The sequence below is a fragment of the Pelodiscus sinensis genome, chromosome 6, assembly GCF_049634645.1.
Source record: "Pelodiscus sinensis isolate JC-2024 chromosome 6, ASM4963464v1, whole genome shotgun sequence".
In the NCBI taxonomy this organism is placed as follows: domain Eukaryota; kingdom Metazoa; phylum Chordata; order Testudines; family Trionychidae; genus Pelodiscus; species Pelodiscus sinensis.
Window position 1 is genome coordinate 106,510,827 of NC_134716.1, and position 18,620 is coordinate 106,529,446.

The 18,620-nt window shown below is 46.0% G+C and overlaps 1 protein-coding gene across 2 annotated transcripts in view; it reads right to left on the reverse strand.

The window, feature by feature from the left end:
* Window positions 1–534: 534 nt before the first annotated feature.
* The window catches only part of SPEF2 (sperm flagellar 2), a 204,229-nt gene continuing 186,143 nt past the window's right edge, over window positions 535–18,620 (reverse strand). Inside the window, exon 37 of one of the 2 annotated variants that reach the window (XM_014570185.3) lies at window positions 535–1,077. In XM_014570185.3, coding sequence (XP_014425671.1) covers window positions 1,000–1,077 — 78 coding nt within the window. In that variant the 3' untranslated portion in view covers window positions 535–999. Of the gene's footprint in view, window positions 1,078–13,559; window positions 14,115–18,620 lie in introns of those variants that run through there. The other variant, XM_075932549.1, reaches the window with a different exon arrangement.

Consider the following 18,620-nt stretch of genomic DNA (forward strand, 5'->3'; position numbering starts at 1 on the left):
CGGCCCTGGCCCTGGCCCCAGGGGTGCAGCACATGCCCTTGCCGGCCCTGGCCCTGGCCTTGGCCCCGGCCCCAGGGGCGCTGCGTGTGCCCGCGCCGGCCCCGGCCGCGCAGAACCTGGGCAACCCCTGCACGGGATCGCGGCACATGCCGGTGCCAACCTTGGGTGTGCGGCGCATGCTTGGCCCCGCCCCCAGTCACGTGGCCTGTGAGTGACCCCTCCCCTGTACGTGCAGCGCGTAAGCAGCCCCGCCCCCAGGCGCCCGGCAGCCCCAAAACGTTGGGGACCACTGATCTAGATGGTGGTTTGGCCTGCCGTGAGGGCGGGGGACTGGACTTAATGAGCTCTTGAGGTTCCTTCCAGTTGTAGTATTCTATGATTTTATCATATCATAAAAACAATGATTTCAAAGTTCACTGAGAAATTTTACTATTGTGAACACTATGCGCTTGCACTGGAAAATGAGCTTGGAAACATTTCCAACAGATTGTAATTAGCTAGAAATAATATATTAAAACCGGAAAGGTTAGAAAACAAGGTTTTAATACTTCTAGTATCAATAAGTATTACAATTTCACATACATTAGGGCTTTTCTGTAGTTTTTCATCGTTTAATTGAGAGAAAATTCTGTTTTCACTTACATTACCAGTTCATTAGTTTGAAATTGTGGGTTGCTGTATACAATTACCAAATATCAATGTTTGTGTCATATTCCACCAATATTAACAAAAGATAGCTTTGCATACAGAAATGGCAGATATTCCATTACTATAAAATTATTAAAGAACATCATAAACTCAACTAAAATCAGCTTTATTTTATTTAGAAATGTTAACAAAAATAGCAACACTTCTTTAATCAAGTATAATTTTATTTAAAGCAGAGTACAGATAGCATGTAATATGCTTAATTATTATAGGATTTGACCTGTAGTCCTTACTCTTATAAGTAGACAAGTCCCAATTCCAACAAAAACCTCCCTGTTTAATTCTTTTTTTTCATATTTTTACATCTTTATATATTTCTCCATCAGTTGATTGTGTCTGTTCATCTAACTGTAGAATCACCTTAATATTCTACAGATGAGAAAATTGAAAACAAAGTTAAAAGGCATGTCAGGTAACTTTTAGGTCACAATTTGATATACCTAAACACTATCATAAATTAGTAAGTAACAATCTCTCTTTATAAGCTAACTGTCCTATTAATGGGCAGGAGATGTAAGTATATAACTTGCATTTTAACTGGGATTTATTTATGTAAATCACTCTTTCCATATATCAAATAAGATATTCAATGTATTTTATTAAAAAAAATTGGCACTGTTGCTCGACTAAGGCTCAACAGAATATTTTGTAAAGAAAATTACAGCTTTTTATATCATTTGTATAGTGCCAATATCGTTCCTCTATACAACTACTACATGATATTATCAGACCAAATAATTACAAGTTAGCATATCATTAATTAAAGAATAATTGTCTATTATAGGCTTTAAATATTTATATTACAGAATAAAGAATAACTTCTTTTTCATTATGGAGTTGTTATATATATTGTTTCAAAGAAATCAGTATATGGGGTGGTGCACCAAGCATGTAATGTGAATATCAAGGTATATTGCTCTTAATTTGTGTCAAGTTTGAATTTTAATAACCAAATCTAAGAAATTCAGTGTTAAGACTTTAACCTATCTTCTTATCCAGGCACTGCATCAGTGTGTATTTTGTAGAGAAGTGCTTAAGAAATGGTGGCCAACTTAGAATCTTTCCTTTTGCTGGTTTAATTCTAACAGTTAATTTTTGTGAAAAAACCTTTTTCTCTATTCTATGTACTGAGCAATTAAAACTGTAAAAGAAAGTCCCATGTTTATGTCACTCATTAATCTATCCAATTACATATTTGATATAATGGTATGAATTTGCACTGTTGATTTTTATCTATCTGCCTAACTTTGGGTTTCCTAGGCTATGTCTACACTACCAGGTTATTTATTTTGAAATAATAACTCCAGAAATAGCTCATTCCTCTTCACAAGCAGGAGTTATTTCGTAATAACAAGCCCATTATTTCGAAATAACAGGCTTGGTAATGTGGATGCTTACCTTGTTATTTTGAAATAAGGGGAATTCTTTCAAAATAACTCCCCAGTGTAGACATGCCCGTAGAGTACTCTCCATGGCAGTATCTAGCTGCTTCTGTGGTAAATTAGGTCTACATCTGGCTTCATTAATCTTTTCCTTTTTTTTCCCCCCTAAGAGAGGAGACATTGCTTGGCACATGAACATATGTGGTTTTTGGTGCTGTTTTTGTTTTTCCACTTCTCTCTCTCTGTCTCTTCCTGTCCCTCCCCCAATAACTAGATTATAAACACTTCATGTAGGAACTCTCTCTCAACTTTTTTAGTGTTTGTAGAGGCCCTCGCACTTATGAATTCTGATTCCGATTGGAACATCTTTATACAACAATTTACAAATAACAGAGTAATAATATGGGTGAAAAACTTTGTCAGAGAGTAAGGACTTGCCTTGCACTCTTTCAGCTTCGCTTGACCTGCTCTAGAAGTTCACTTCACGGGAGTGATTTATTCCCAAGACAGTGCTGGCAATGCATCCTATAGGTCAGGCGTGGGCAATAAAACAGTGGCATTTTGCCAGTGTTAGCCCCTAGCAGGTTGCAGCCACTATATTTACCTGCACCTCTACAGGTACGAGCAACTGAAGCTCCCATTGGCCATGGATCACTGTTCCCGGCCAATGGGAGCTGACAGAAGTGGCACAGACTGGATAGTGCTCCCTGCAGCTCCTATTAGCTGGGAATGGCATTATGCAGCCAATAGGTGCTGCATTCGTCCGTACCTGCAGCAGCTGCAGGTAAATATAGTGGCAGCGGCCTGCCAGAGGCTAACCCTGGTGAACCACATCTGGACCATGGGCTGGTGTTTGCCTTCCCCTGCTATAGGTACAAGTATAAAGAGGACAGCTTGAACACAAATGAAAAGTTCTTCAGGACAAATTCTGCCTCAGTTAGGGTATGTATACACTACCACCCTAGTTTGAACTAGGGTGGTTAATGTAGGCAACCGAAGTTGCAAATGAAGCCCGGGATTTAAATATCCTGGGCTTCATTTGCATCTTACCAGGCGCCGCCATTTTTAAAGCCCCAGTAGTTCAGACTCCGTGCCCGCGGCTACACTTGCAAATGAAGCCCGGGATTTGAATTTCCTGGGCTTCATTTGCATAAGCGGGGCGCCGCCATTTTTAAAACCCCGCTCGTTCGAACCCCATGCAGCGCGGCTACACGGGGTACGAACTAGGTAGTTCGAACTAGGCTTCCCTGATGCCAGGGAATTATATTTTTGACACTCTAGAATGTATAGTTTATTACTAAAGTTTGCTTTTTAAAATATATAGTTGTGAAAAATCAGTAAAACTGCAAGGAACTACTATTTATTACCATGGGAAAAATGCACCTTTGACATGCCGTATGGGTAGGAAGCAGAAATCGTACATTCATGATATACTATACAAATATATTTTAAACATTATTCTAAAATGTGCAATGATTCATATGATTCATGATCTGAAGCAGTGGGGGAAATGACATCAAAATGACACAGAAAATGCTACATGTACAAAGGAAACCTTCTTCTAGGAAGCTTCAATGTTTGTAACCAACAATTACAAAAGAAACCAAAGTTCTCAATGACCTCAAAAACACTGCAGAGTTAACTGTTTCTGCTCTTGATCAATAACTCCAACAGACAGAAATGTTTTTTTTCTTCAGTTTCATGCAAGAATAATGTGTCTTGATATCTGAACCAATGTTTATAATGGTTAGCCATAAACATATATTTTCATGGGTGTTTACATTTCTAAAGTCATCACTGATGGAACACAAGATGGAGTCAGACCACACATTGGTCTCACTTCTCAAAAACGTACTTAAATCCCTTTTAGAAGTTGAGCTAAATCTTCTCTAATACACCATACACACAGAAATTGTTTCTCACGATTCAGAAGTATCATCAGCATTGGATAGAAGCAGACAGAGATTCATTAATGCTCTTCCTGCCCTGAGTATTAAATAACTTATTTACTGTGCATGGAAGAGATTAGGAGGGGGCAACTTGCACTCCTTACTAAGTAAGGATTAAAGGAATTGCCCTTATGAGTTGAAGCATAATTCCCAATATTCCCAATATCATACTGATTTCACAGGGAAGGTCAGTGTTTGTCAAATTGGGAGTCCTGACCCAAAAAGGTGTTGCAGAGGGGTTACAAGATTATTTTAGGGGGAATCATAGTATTACCACCCTTACCCCTGTGTTGTCTTCAGAGCTGGGTGGCTAGCAAGTGGCAGCAGCTAACTGAGGACTAGCACAGTGGCACAGATATAAGGGTGGAAATACCATGCCAGCCTTTATTCCAAGGGTTGGCAACCTATGGAGATATGGCTCTTCTGGAGACCCAGCTCAACCCCTTCCCTCCCCAGCTATCCCATAGCTGAGAGCCAGTGCTGGCACTACAGCCTTCTGACCCCCACAAGATTGGAATATCAGCACCGGTTTCCTGTGGGGAGGGGGAGGATTGGGGTGAGAAAGCCCCGAGCCTCCCCATAACATCCAACATGTGTGAAACGAGTGGAGTGAAAAATGGCTCAGTTCACTGTCCTTTTTTTTTCCCCAGCCTGCGGGGAACCAGGAAGCAAAAAATGGCTTTGTGCATAGTCCCATTCCCCGCCCCCCAGGAAACACTTCCTGGAGGCTTCCCCTGCGAATTCTGCCTGGAGGCTTCCTTCCAGAGCATGGAAGCAGTGGGAAGTCGTGTTACATGTGGCATGAAAGCAAGTAAGTGTCCTCCTGAGACCTCATGCCCAGACCCTGCACTCCCCCAACCGCCCCCATCCAGACAGCCTGCCCCAGCCCATTCCTGCCCCTTGCCCAGACACCCTGCCCCATCACCTTGTCCCCAGCCCCCTAGCCAGACACCCTGCCCCCTGGCAGACAGCCTGTCCCAGTCTGTTCCTGTCCCCTGCCCAGACAGCCTCCCCCCAGGCTCCTCCTGCCCTCTACCCCCTTGCCAGGCAGCCTGCCCCAAACCCATTCCTGCCCCCTGGCCAGACACCCACCTCCCAGCCCCCTCCCGCCTCCTGACCAGACAGCATGCCCCCAGCCCGCTCCTGCCCCTGGCTGGACACCTTGCCTCCTCCCCCCTCTTGCCCCCTCCCCGCTGCCAGACACCCAACTCCCAGCCTGCTCCTGCACCCTACCTTCCACCCAGACCTCACACCTTCAGCCTCCATCTGGACACATCTTAACACTTCTGCACCCCCCCCCCACACATAAACCCTGAGCCCATCATACACTTGAATCCCCTGCCCTGAGCCCCTCATACTGCCATATCCCCAGCACTCTGCCATAACACTCCTGCACCCTCACACACCCCAACCCTGAGCCCATCATACATCTGAACTCCCTGCTGTGAGCCCATTATACCCCACAACACCAAACTCCCGCACTCCCACATCCCCAGACTCTTGCCCCCCCCACATTCCCAGTGTCCTGCTATAACACTCCTGCCTCCCCATACACCCCAACCTAATGCCCTGAGTCCCTCATACAGCCCAACCCAAACTCCTGCATCCTCACATCCCCAATCCCCTACCATAAGACTGATAGAAGACAGCCTGAATGCGTGCATGAAGCTGGGTTTGACTAGTCATGATGTAAACTTCAAATAAATGTGTGAAAAGATGCAGCAGCAGAAGTCCCATCAAATAAAGTCTGTACAATGTTTAATTTATGTTATTATTAACAATTGTCAATTATCAATAATATTAAGTTGTATATTTTCAGTCATGCAAATGGGCATTTTTATACAGCACTTTGTTTACTACTTGTTCTGAATTTTGATGTAGTTTGACTCTTTGGTTTGAAAAGGTTGCCGACCCCTACTTTATTCTGTTCTGCTACTGGCAGCAGCTCTGCCTTCAGAAATTGGCTCTCTAGCCAGTGGCCACTGCTCTCCAGCCTCCTAGCACTAAAGGTAGCATCACCACCACCAGAAACAAGGCAGAAATATTGGTAGCAGTACTACAATGCTCCTAAAATAACCTTGAAACCCCTCCCCACACTTTATTTATGGATCAGGAGCCCTACATTACACCACCATGATATTTCAGATTTAAATAGCTGAACTCATGAAATTTATAATTTTTTAAATCCTCTGACTATGGAATTGACCAAACTGAACCTTGAATTTGGTAGGATCTTAACAATGGGACTCTGAATTGGATGAGGCCTCTAGGTACTACTGATGTATAGATAGTTAATAACAATATTACATTTAAAAAACTTTAGGAGGAGAAGCCAGGAAGGAAGGGCCTAAGCAGTTACATTTTAATATATATATATATATATATATATATATATATATAAATACTATATAAATGTATTTGAAATCTATGCTTTGATATGCTAAACTAAGAGATTTGGAACAAAAAGGAACTTAAATAATGTTTATGCATAAATAACCTAATGTTATCAAATGCATTAGAAAAACTGAGAGGCCAGGTGGATGAGGAAATATATTTTACTGAACCAACTTCTATGGTTAGAGAGAGAAGCTTGTAAAATTGCACAGAGAGGAGCTACAGTAAAACTCGGATGGTCCGGCATCTGATGGTCCGGCACCTTCAGGAACCCGGAAGTGCTCCGGGCAGCCGGATCATTGGAGCTGCTCTGCTCCCAGCTTCCCCAATTCAGCCGCTGCTAAAACTGACCAGCGGCTGAATCGGGAAAGCTGGGGGCAGAGCAGCTGGGGCGCTGCTGGGTTGGTCCCGTAGCACTGCCCCTCGGGGCTGAGGGACCCACCTGGCAGCACCCCAGCTGTCCCCGATTCAGCCGCTGCTGAAACTGACCAGCGGCTGACTCCAGGAAGCCCGAGGCAGAGCTGCTCTGCTTCGGACTTCCTGGAGTCAGCCGCTGATCAGTATCAGCAGCGGCTGACTTGGAAATGCCTGGGGCAGAGCAGCTGGGGTGCTGCCGGGTTGGTCCAGTAGCGCCGCTCCTTGGCGCTGTGGGACCAACCCGGCAGCCCCCCAGATGCTCTGCCCAGGCGTCCTGATTCAGCCGCTGCTGAAACTGACCAGCAGCTGACTCTAGGAAGTCCAGGGCAGAGCAGCTCTGTCTCAGGCATCCTGGAGTCAGCTGCTGATCAGTATCAGCAGTGGCTGACTTGGGGACACCTGGGGCAGAGCAGCTGGGGTGCTGCCGGGTTGGTCCAGTAGCGCCGAGGAGCGGCGCTGTGGGACCAACCCGGAAGCACCCCAGCTGCTCTGTTCCAGGCATCCCCAAGAGCAGCTGGGGTGCTGCCAGGTTGGTCTCGGCGCGCCAAGGGTCGGCGCTACCGGACCAACCCGGCAGCACTCCAGCTACTCTGCTGCAGGTGTCCCCGATTCAGCCACTGCTGAAACTGACCAGCAGCGGCTGAATCAGGAACGCCTGGGGCAGAGCCGGACTATTGGAAGGGGGAGCTATGAGGGGTCTGGGGTGGCATTCCCCCCACGCCAGACCCCTCATAGCCCCCCCTTCCGATAGTCCGGCAAATCTGATAATCCGGCACCGCCTGGGTCCTAAAGGTGCTGGATTATCGGAAGTTTACTGTACAATAAAAGATATTACCTCACCCACATTATCTAATATACTGGGAATGACTTGGCTATAACAACACTGTATATACTAAAAATGTACGTTTTATTTTGGATGGGAGACAAAAAAGATAACGACAATCTGATGGAAAAAGATACCAATCATCAAAATGTGCACATTACCCTCATTAACTAAGATTAAAGTATTGCATTAGAAATAAGTGATTATTTTAAACACTAAGGAGGTATTAGTAGATGTCAAAGATCTATTGCAGACTATTTCTGTAATTTAATTACAATGAAAAGAGTATTACATAAAATGCATCTGACAAAGTGGGTCTTTGCCCACGAAAGCTTATGCTCCAATACATCTGTTAGTCTATAAGGGGCCACGGGACTCATCACTTTTGCAGATTCAGACTAACATGGCTACCCCTCTGATACTTTATATAAAATGTATATAATGATTTTTTGACAGTTCTGAATTTAAATAAATGCTTAAACACATACACATACACACACTTTGTGTATGCTGGTGACAGGTGTGGACTGCCAACCCCGAAGAATAAAGTTGTCTGATGAGCCAAAAAAGGATAGATAGTAACAAAGAACTTATCCCACAATTCTAATCTGGAAAGAAAAACAACTCATACAAGGGTAGTAAAATCTTTGTGTCTATTCAGAAGTTGGTCTTTGTGCTGAGGCTAACAAAAAGGACACCAAACAGAGGTGGAGATTTATGATATGGGTTATTGGTTCACAAGGAATTAGACTGAGCCATCAAACTCATTTCAAATAGGTCAGCAAACATCCTATTAGAGAGTAATTATTTTTCATCAAGATGCCATTGGTTTGATTTCAGTTGGTGACCCAGAAGTGAAAGGCCTTCTAAGTCTTAACAAGTTTCCTAAGGCAGCCAGTGCTCCAAAATGCATATTTTAAAATCCCGAATTTCATATTTAGAAGCAAATATTTCATCTATATCTAGCTAAATATTTTTCTGCATCTAGTGTTTATGACAGCAGAAGTAGAAACATTTTAACCTTAGAAACCACACCCTTGCTTTGCTATACTTATCTTGCAAAGGATCTCAACATAGCAGCACTGCGGTTGAACTTCATTTTTATAAAGATTTTTATATTCATTTGAGGATATATGGAAAAACCTTTTATGTTAAAGCTACTGTATTCTTAATTTTGCTTCATTGGAAAAGGGACGTTTACCTACCTATCAAATGTAGTTTTCCAAATAGGTTATCAAAATGGAACTATATTCCTGAGATTTTATGTGTTTTGGACAATGTAGTCAGATTTCTATAGAAAGGATATAGTGGCCACAAGGACTATGAGTATGCTCCTTCATGAATATTCACAATTGAGGCAAATTTGTATAAGGAGCTATACCCTTAGTTTTTCCCCCCCCACTTAATCAGAATTTTACAGAAAGACTCCAAAGAAATGGAGATTATGGGCAGAGAGTATGGAACCACGCCTGTAACAAGTGTTACCGAATATAACCTTGCTTTCTTTTTCAGTACTATGAGTACAGAGCCCCATGTCTGTTGAGATTAATTAGCAATAAAAACCCTCTAAAGAAAATAGACTGGGGGTAACAGTTAAATAAAGATTTCAGATCAGCATCAAGCCAAGTCAAGCTGCCAAATCATGATATGTATGCATCAGAGCTTACTGACAGATCAAGAGATATTTCTTGAGCTCCAGACTGCCTTATGTATTTTCAGTATTAAAAGTATTCCTAAAACATGCTGCAGAAATAATTTTGGTCTCCACACTATGTACTAAGACCCTCAGGCTGTATCTACACTGCACCCCTTTTCCGGAAAAGGGATGCTAATGAGATGAGTTGGAATTGAAAATCCGTGGGGGATTTAAATATCCCCCGCGGCATTTGCATTTACATGGCTGCCGCTTTTTTCCGGTTTGGGGATAAGCCGGAGAAAAGTGCCAGTCTAGACGCGATTCTCCGGAAAATAAGCCCTTTTCCGGAGGATTTCTTATTCCTACTTGAATAGTAGGAATAAGAAATCCTCTGGAAAAGGGCTTATTTTCCGGAGAATCACGTCTAGACTGGCGCTTTTCTCCGGCTTATCCCCAAGCCGGAAAAAAGCGGCAGCCATGTAAATGCAAATGCCGCGGGGGATTTAAATATTCCGACTCGTCTCATTAGCATCCCTTTTCCGGAAAGGGATGCCAATGTAGACGTAGCCTCAGGGTATGTCTACACTACCACCCTAGTTCGAACTAGGGTGGTTAATTTAGTCAATCGAAGTTGCAAATGAAGCCCGGGATTTAAATGAAACCTGGGATTTAAATATCCCGGGCTTCATTTGCATCTTGCCGGGCGCCGCCATTTTTAAATCCCCGGTAGTTCGGACTCCGTGCCCGCGGCTACACACGGCACGGAGTAGGTAGTTCGAATTAGGCTTTCTAATTTGAACTACCATTACTCCTCGTGGAAAGCCTAATTCGAACTACCTACTCCATGCCGTGTGTAGCCACGGGCACGGAGTCCGAACTACCGGGGATTTAAAAATGGCAGCACCCGGCAAGATGCAAATGAAGCCCGGGATATTGCTTCATTTGCAACTTCGATTGACTACATTAACCACCCTAGTTCGAACTAGGGTGGTAGTATAGACATACCCCCAGATACTTGCAAGTTGGCATACACAGATTGTTGTACAGAAGATCCTACATTTGCATTCAGGGAAAATGACTCTGATTGGTCTTGCTCTTGAGCTTCTTGGAATCCTGATAATCTCCATTTACATATGAAAAACAAGATTATTTATGGATGTACTATAAAAACACTACAGCAGTGGTCTCCAACCTTTTTACACCGAAGATCACTTTTTAAATGTCAGGACAAGCCACGATCTACCCCATTGCTTACCCAAGATTTGACCCCTTCCATGAGGCCCCATCCTTTAGGTTCGCCTGCTCTCAATTACTTGCTATCCCCGGCCCTTATACATTCTCAGGGTATGGCTACACTGCCACTTTTTTTCAATCCTTCTGTTGGAAGAAATTTTTCCGACATTTGGCCTGTCTAGACTGGGTCAAATGTCGGAAAAACCCCTTCTTTGGGAAGCCCCCTCATATAAGGAATGAGGAATACAAGGGCTGCCAAAAGAGTGTGTTTGCCAGAAAAACTCCTGCAGTCTAGCTTCACTGTGCTGAGACAGGATGAGCGAATGAGGGATTTAGGGTGAGAATGAGGGATTTAGGTGTCGGAAAGCGTGAGAGGTGCAAGCTCTAGGAGGGAATTTGAATGCAGGAGGATGTGAAGAAGATGCTGGCTCAGGGAAGGGGGCTCCAGGCTGGGGAGTGTTGGGCTCAGGTGGAGGGTTGGGGTAGAATCATATAGATGGAAGAGACCTCAGGAGGTCATCAAGTCCAGCCCACTGCCCACAGTAGGACCAATCCCAGCTAAATCAATCCAGCCAGAGCTTTGTCAAGCCGAGACTTAAAAACCTCTAGGGATGGAGATTCCACCACCTCCCTAGATGACCCATTCCAGTGCTTCACCACCCTCCTAGCGAAATAGATTTTCCTAATATCCAACCTAGACCACTCGCACTGTAACTTGAGACCATTACTCGGTGTTCTGCCATCTGTCACTACTGAGAACAGCCTTTCTCCGTCCTCTTTGGAACCTCCCTTCAGGAAGTTGAAGGCTGCTATCAAATCCCCCCTCACTCTTCTCTTCTGCAGACTTAACAAACCCAAATCCCTCAGTTTCTCCTCATACGTCATGCACTCCAGCCCCCTAATCATTTTGGTCACCTTCTTCTGGACACTCTCCAATGTGTCCACGTCTTTTCTATAGTGAGGGCCACAGAACTGGACACAATACTCCAGGTGTAGCCTCACCAAAGCCGAATAAAGGGGAATAGTCACTTATCTGGAGCTGCTGGCAATGCTCCTCCTAATGCAACCTAATATGCCATTAGCCTTCTTGGCTACAAGGGCACACTGTTGACTCATATCCAGTTTCTCATCCACTGTAATCCCCAGGTACTTTTCTGCAGAACTGCTACTTAGCCATTCCGTCCCCAGCCTGTAACAATGCTTGGGATTCTTCTGTCCCAAGTGTAGGACTCTACACTTTTCCTTGTTGAACCTCATCAGATTTCTTTTGGCCCAATCCTCTAATCTGTCCAGGTCACTCTGCGTATCTACCTCTCCCTCTAGCTTAATGTCATCTGTGAACTTGCTGAGGGTGCAATCCATCCCCTCATCCAGGTCATTAATAAAGATGTTGAAAAAAACTGGTCCTAGAAGAGATCCTTGGGGCACTCCACTAGAAACCGACCGTCAACCTGACATTGAGCCGTTGATCACTACCCGTTGGGCCCAACAGTCTAGCCAGCTTTCTATCCATCTTACAGTCCATGTATCCAATCCATATTCCCTTAACTTGCTGGCAAGAATATTGTGGGAGACCGTATCAAAAGCTTTGCTAAAGTCAAGGTATATCACATACACTGACTTTCCCCTGTCCACAGAGCTAGATACCTCATCACAGAAGTTAATCAGATTGGTCAGGCATGACTTGCCCTTCATGAATCCATGCTGTCTATTCCTGTTCACTTTCCCCTCTTTCAAGTGCTTTAAAATGGATTCCTTGAGGATACCCTCCATGATTTTTCCGGGGACTAAGGTAAGGCTGACTGGTCTGTAGTTCCCTGGATTGTCCTTCTTCCCTTTTTTAAAAGATGGGCACTACATTTGCCTTTTTCCAATTATCCGGGATCTCTCCCAATCTCCACGAGTTTTCAAAGATAATGGCCAAAGACTCCGCAATGACATTTACCAACTTCCTCAGTACCCTTGGATGCATTAAATCTGGGACCATGGATTTGTGTATGTTTAGCTTTTCTAAATAGTTCTTAACTTGTTCTTTCCCCACCAAGGGCTGTCCACCTCCTTCTCATGCTGAGTTGCCTCGTGCATTAGTCTGGGAGCTGATCTTGTCCGTGAAGACAAAGGCAAAGAAAGCATTGAGTACTTCAGCTTTCCCCACATCATCTGTCACTAGGTTACCTCCCTCATCCAGTAAGGGTCCCACACCCTCTCTGATCACCCTCTTATTGCTAACATGCCTATAGAAACCTTTCTTGTTGACCTTCACATCCTTTGCTAGCTGCAATTCCAATTGCGCTTTCGCCTTCCTGAAAGTACCCTGCATTCTCGAGCAATATATATTTATATTCCTCCCTAGTCATCCATCCAAGTTTCCACTCCTTTTTGTGTTTAAGGTTACCAAGGATGTTCCTGGTAAGCCAATCTGGTTGCCTACCATGTTTGCTTTTTTTGCTGTGCATCGGAATGGTTTCTTTCTGTGCCTTTAATAAGGCTTCTTTAAAATACTGCCAGTTCTCCTGGACTCCTTTCCCCTTCTTAGCATTTTGCTATTTCAAATAGTACGTCCACACTGATTGGATGCTGAATCACATTTAAGGCCGGCCGGAACTGGTCCTGTCAGGGCACCAGGTCAGGAGTTATTTTGTGTGGCTGCTGCCTGAGGCTATCTGAGGCCTGTGCTTAAAGGGACCCTCCTGGACAGCCAGTTCTCGGGTTTCCCTGCTTGCTTGCCTACCTCGCAGAGGAACAGCAAAGCATTTTTTTCTCTGTGTCCTCTGGTTGACCTTACTCAGGACACCACAGCATTCTACAGCCTGGAGCCGGAGCCACCCCTGGGCACTCTGGTGCTTCTCCTGGACATGTTGCTTCGAGGCTGGCAGCACATTCTGCAGGCTGTAACAGTCTCCCTGGTGTGCCCCACTGGGGACTTGTGCTTCATTTCTCCCTCACGTCCTTCCACTTACCCCTCCCTAACCCCCCTTCCTGCTGTACAATAAAAGACACATGCGTTCATTACAACAAAGTCTCTTTATTGAACTAAACTGGGGTGGGTGGGGGAGAATGAAACTGAGGTGAGACTGGGGAAAGAAGGTGGGAGAGGGGAGGAGGAAACCTGGGAGGAGGGAGCTGGCAGGGGGAGGCAAGGGGCAGAAGAGGGAGGAGAATCTCAGGGCTCAGGGTTGGTGGTCTTGCTGTCCCAACTATCTCCCAGCACCACAGGTGCAGGGGCTTCGATGTCCCCAGGAGATGGGGAGGGTATGAAGGGTGTGGAGGAAGAAGTGGGAGGGGGGAAGGAGTGGGAGGAGGAGCGGTACCTGGGGAGGCAGCAACAGGAGGCAGCAAGCTCTACACCAGGGTCTGCAAGTGCTCTCAGATGTTACAGCCCTGGGCAAGTTGCTCCCTCTGGAGCTGCAGGTCTTCCTGCACTCAGTGGTTGAGGGTGTGGTGCAGGGCTCGCAGTGCCCCCAGGTGCTCCTACTGGTACCCCTCCGCTGCACGGGTGGGTCTGCGGAGTCCTCGGGTGTGGGAGGATGTCCTGGGTGGTGTGGTGCACCCTGCACTTGCAGCTGGTGAGGCTGTGGAGAAACAAGAGAAGTGGTCAGTTATCCCTGGGGACACAGTGGATGAAGCCCAGCCCTCCTCTGCAAGGCGAGGACAACAGATCTCCGCACCGTCAAATCCTATGTGCTTGTTCAGAGGCCATGTTCAAGATATCCTGCTATCGCCAGGAGTGGGAGCTGCCCTAGGACTGCACCCATGCCCCTGTGCAGTATATAATGTGGGTGTGTGTGTGGGGGGGGGGGGGAATAGACGTCCCCTGCCTCTGTGTAGAGGGGGCATGTGGAGGGAGGGCGTCCTGCTGTGTTCCACCCTGGAGTCAGGAGCATGTCATGTCTCTTCACAGACACGTGTGGCTAAAAAGAAGTTACTCACCCTATGAAGTAACGACTGTTCTTCGAGATGTTCCCCATGGGTGCTCCACTCTAGGTGTCAGGTCCCATCCTGGCGCCACGGCTCAGAGACTTTTCATAGCCGTGCTCCACCGGCTTGCGCATGCGTGGTTCACCAGGATAGCGTTCGCGCCTTTGATCAGCCGCGTGCGAGCTGGCAACCGTCAGTTCCTCTCATCCGCTCATCTGAAAGAAACAATAAGAAGAAATCTCCAGAGCGGGGAGGAAGGGCGGGTCATGGAGCACCCACGGGGCACATCTCGAAGAACAATCGTTACTTCACAGGGTGAGTAACTTCTTTTTCTTCTTCGAGTGGCCCCGTGGGTGCTCCACTCTAGGTGACTCCAGAGCAGTACACTGAGCAGAATTAAAGCGCTCCGGAATCAAGACTATCAGCACGATTTAGTACTGCTGTAGCCACAGAAAAATCTGAAAAACTGTTCGACTATAGCGTAGTGCTTCATAAAAGTCGCATACGAAGACCATGTTGCCGCTCTGCAAATGTCACGAAAGGACACTCCACTGAGAAAGGCCATAGTAGCAGCAACTGCCCTAGTTGAATGAGCTTTGGGGCAAGAGGGGAGAGGCTTCCCTCGCAGTGAATGACACATGGATATACATAAAACTATGAGCTTAGAAATACACTGAGAAGTTAAAGGCTGTCCTTTTGAGTGACTCGCTACTGACACCAACAAACGGTCCGTTTTCCTAAAACCCCGTGTTCTGTCGATGTAAAACGCCAACGCTCTTCTCACATCCAAGGTTTGTAAGTGTGCTGCTTGCGTTGAGGTATGAGGTTTTGGGAAGAAGCATGGTAAGACCACCGGTTCGTTTATGTGGAATTCAGAAGACACCTTCGGGATGAACACTGGATGGGTCCTCAACGTTACTGATTCTTTCGAAAAAACTGTATAGGGCGGCGAGGCCATAAAAGCTGCTATCTCACTCACTCTGTGAGCTGAAGTGAGGGCAAGGAGAAAAACCAGCTTGACCGTCAGTAAGTGTAATGTTACTGTTGCTAAGGGTTCAAAAGGGGGACGAGTCAAAGTTTGTAGGACCAGATCCAAGCTCCATGATGGAGGGGGAGGCCTCCGTGGGGGGTGGAGATTCGAGAGCCCCTTCAGAAACCTTTTTGTAGTGGGGTGAGCGAACAAGGAAATATCATCATCCCTATGATGGAACGCATTAATTGCTGCCAAGTGCACCCGTAGCGATGCAATTGCCAAGCCATTGTCGTGTAGTTGCAAGAGGTAATCCAATATACAAGGTAAGGGTGCAAAATGCGAGTCCACGTTATTGTCCGCACACCATGCTTGGAACTTTGTCCACTTAGCTGTGTAAGCGGTTCGAGTAGATTGTTTCCGACTATGCATCAACACTTGTTTGACGCGCTGAGAGCAGGATTGCTCGGAGTCGGTAAACCAGCCAGCATCCACGCAGTTTGGTGTAGGACCACCGGTCGTGGATGACTGAGGGATCCGTTGTCCTGGGTCTACATTGATCTTTTCGAGAACTCTGGGAATTAATACTACTGGTGGGAAAGCGTACAGTAATGACGTCCCCCAATGGAGAAGGAAGGCGTCCCCCAGCGAATGGCGTCCTATCCCGGCTCTCGAACAATAATTGGGACATTTCAAATTGAGTTCTGTCACAAACAGATCTATCGTCGGAAATCCCCATCGAGTGAAGATACGATTCAGTACGTCCGTGCGAATCTCCCACTCGTGGTCGTGTGGAAAACGTCTGCTGAGAGAGTCCGCTATTAAATTGTCAGCACCTGGCAGGTAGGAAGCTATTAGAACAGTGTTGTTGGTAATACACCAATTCCATAAACGGATACTCTCTGTGCAAAGAGAACGGGATCGGGCACCTCCTTGCTTGTTTATATAAAACATAATTGCCATGTTGTCCGTTAAAATCCTGGTCGTTGTATTTTGAATGCGTGACTGAAAATGCTTGCACGCATGCTGCACCGCTCTCAACTCGAGCACATTGATGTGCAATAGCATTTCTCTTGCCGACCAACGTCCCTGGACCGTGAGATTGCCCATGTGAGCTCCCCAACGTATGAGGGAGGCATCTGTAGTTATTTGTGTAGTAGGTTGAGAGCGATGAAATGGAACGCCTGTGAGAAGATTGGTCGGGTTGGTCCACCACTGCAGGGATTCCTGGACATACTGCGGCACCACTAGCGGCCTGTTGACACTGTGCCTTGACGGGATGTAAACCGTGGCTAACCAGTGCTGGAGGCAACGAAAACGTAACCTTGCGTTGCCCACTACGATGGTGGCAGCAGCCATATGCCCCAACAGCTGTAGACAGACATGTGTGGGGATTGTTGGAGCATGGACCACCGTGTGTACCAATTTCTTGATTAATATAAAATGTTCCATCGGTAAATACGTGAGTGCCATAGTTGAATCGAGGTGCGCACCTATGAACATGAGATTATGGGATGGAACTAGTGTTGACTTTTTCAAGTTTATGAGAAGGCCCAAGGTAGCAAATTTGTTGGATACTGTCCGAACCATATGACACGTTCCCATATAGGTCGTACCTCTGAGAAGACAATCGTCTAAGTAGGGGAATATTGTTACCCCTAGTCTGCGTAGGTGGGCCGCGACCACTGCTAACATTTTGGTGAAAACCCTGGGAGCACATGCCAGGCCGAATGGTAGAACCCTGTACTGGTAATGCTTGCTCCCCAATCGGAAACGAAGGAAACGTCTGTGTGCCACGTGAATTTCTAAGTGGAAATAAGCATCCTGCAAGTCGAGGACTGCAAACCAATCCTTTTTGTTCAATGACAGAAGAATGGTAGATAAAGTTGCCATCTTGAAACGCTGCTTTCGAAGGTGCCGGTTTAGTCTTCGAAGTCCAGGATGGGTCTCCATCCTCCCGACTTCTTTGGTATGAGGAAATATTGGGAGTAAAAACCTTTTCCCCAAAACTGCTTGGGAACTCTCTCTATCGCCCCGATGGTGAGCAAACGTTGAACTTCTTGCTCCAACAGTTTCTCGTGAGAGGGGTCCCTGAAGAGGGACGGGGAGAGGAGAATGGTAGGGGAAATAGAGAGAAAAGGGATGGAGAGGCCGGATTGAACTACCTCTAGCACCCATCTGTCTGTGGTGATCGTAGGCCAGTGGTGGTAAAAAGAGCGTAGACGATGGTGAAAAAAATGATGAGCTTCCGTATTGACTATGGGCAATTGGTTTGCATCCTCGACAAGCAAGTCAAATCTGTTGCTTAGTCGACTGCTGATTACCCGAATGGTTCTGCTGTGGACGCTTGCGCTGGGGGCATTGTCTAGGATGCTGGTTGTCAAAAGGACGTGATTGCTATCTAGGAAAATTGAAGTCATATCTCCGTTGGTAAGGGAAATAACGCCTACGTTTGAAGAAAGGTGTGTACATCCCCAGTGTACGTAGAGTGGTGCGTGAGTCTTTTCCTGAGTGGAGGACCTCATCGGTGTTTGCTGCAAAAAGTTTAAGTTTGTCAAAGGGCAGATCCTCAACCTTACTTTGCAACTCCTTCGGCGCCCCTGCTGACAAAAGCCAAGATGATCTCCTCTTGGCGATATCAGTCGCCGGCCCGAGCTGCTGTATCAGCCACATCCATAGCAATCTGAAGTGCAGCGCTAGATGACGCGTACCCCTCCTGTACTATTGCTTTCAGGAGTGGTTTCTGGGTGTCTGAGAGATGGTGCAACAAATCTGCTAGTTTGGAGTAATTATCGAAATTATGGTTCGACAAATGGGCTGAGTAATTTGCAATGCGAAGTAAAAGTGTAGCTGAGGAATAGACTTTCCTCCCAAGGATATCCAATTTTTTATTATCCTTGTCCGAAAGGGTATTTCTGTACTGTGGCGCCTTACCCCTACGTTGTGTTGCGTCTACTACCAGTGAATTAGGTTGGGGGTGACTGAATAAAAAGTCCAACCCCTTTGCTGGAACAAAATATTTTCTATCAGCTTTTTTACTTGTAGGTGCAACCGATGTTGGGGTTTGCCATATCTCGTCCGCCACTTCCATAATCGCTTCATCGATTGGCAACGCGACTTTCGCATGTTGTTGTGGGCGGAGGTTCTTCAAAAGGCGATGTTTCTTAACAGGCACATCTGCTAGCTGTAT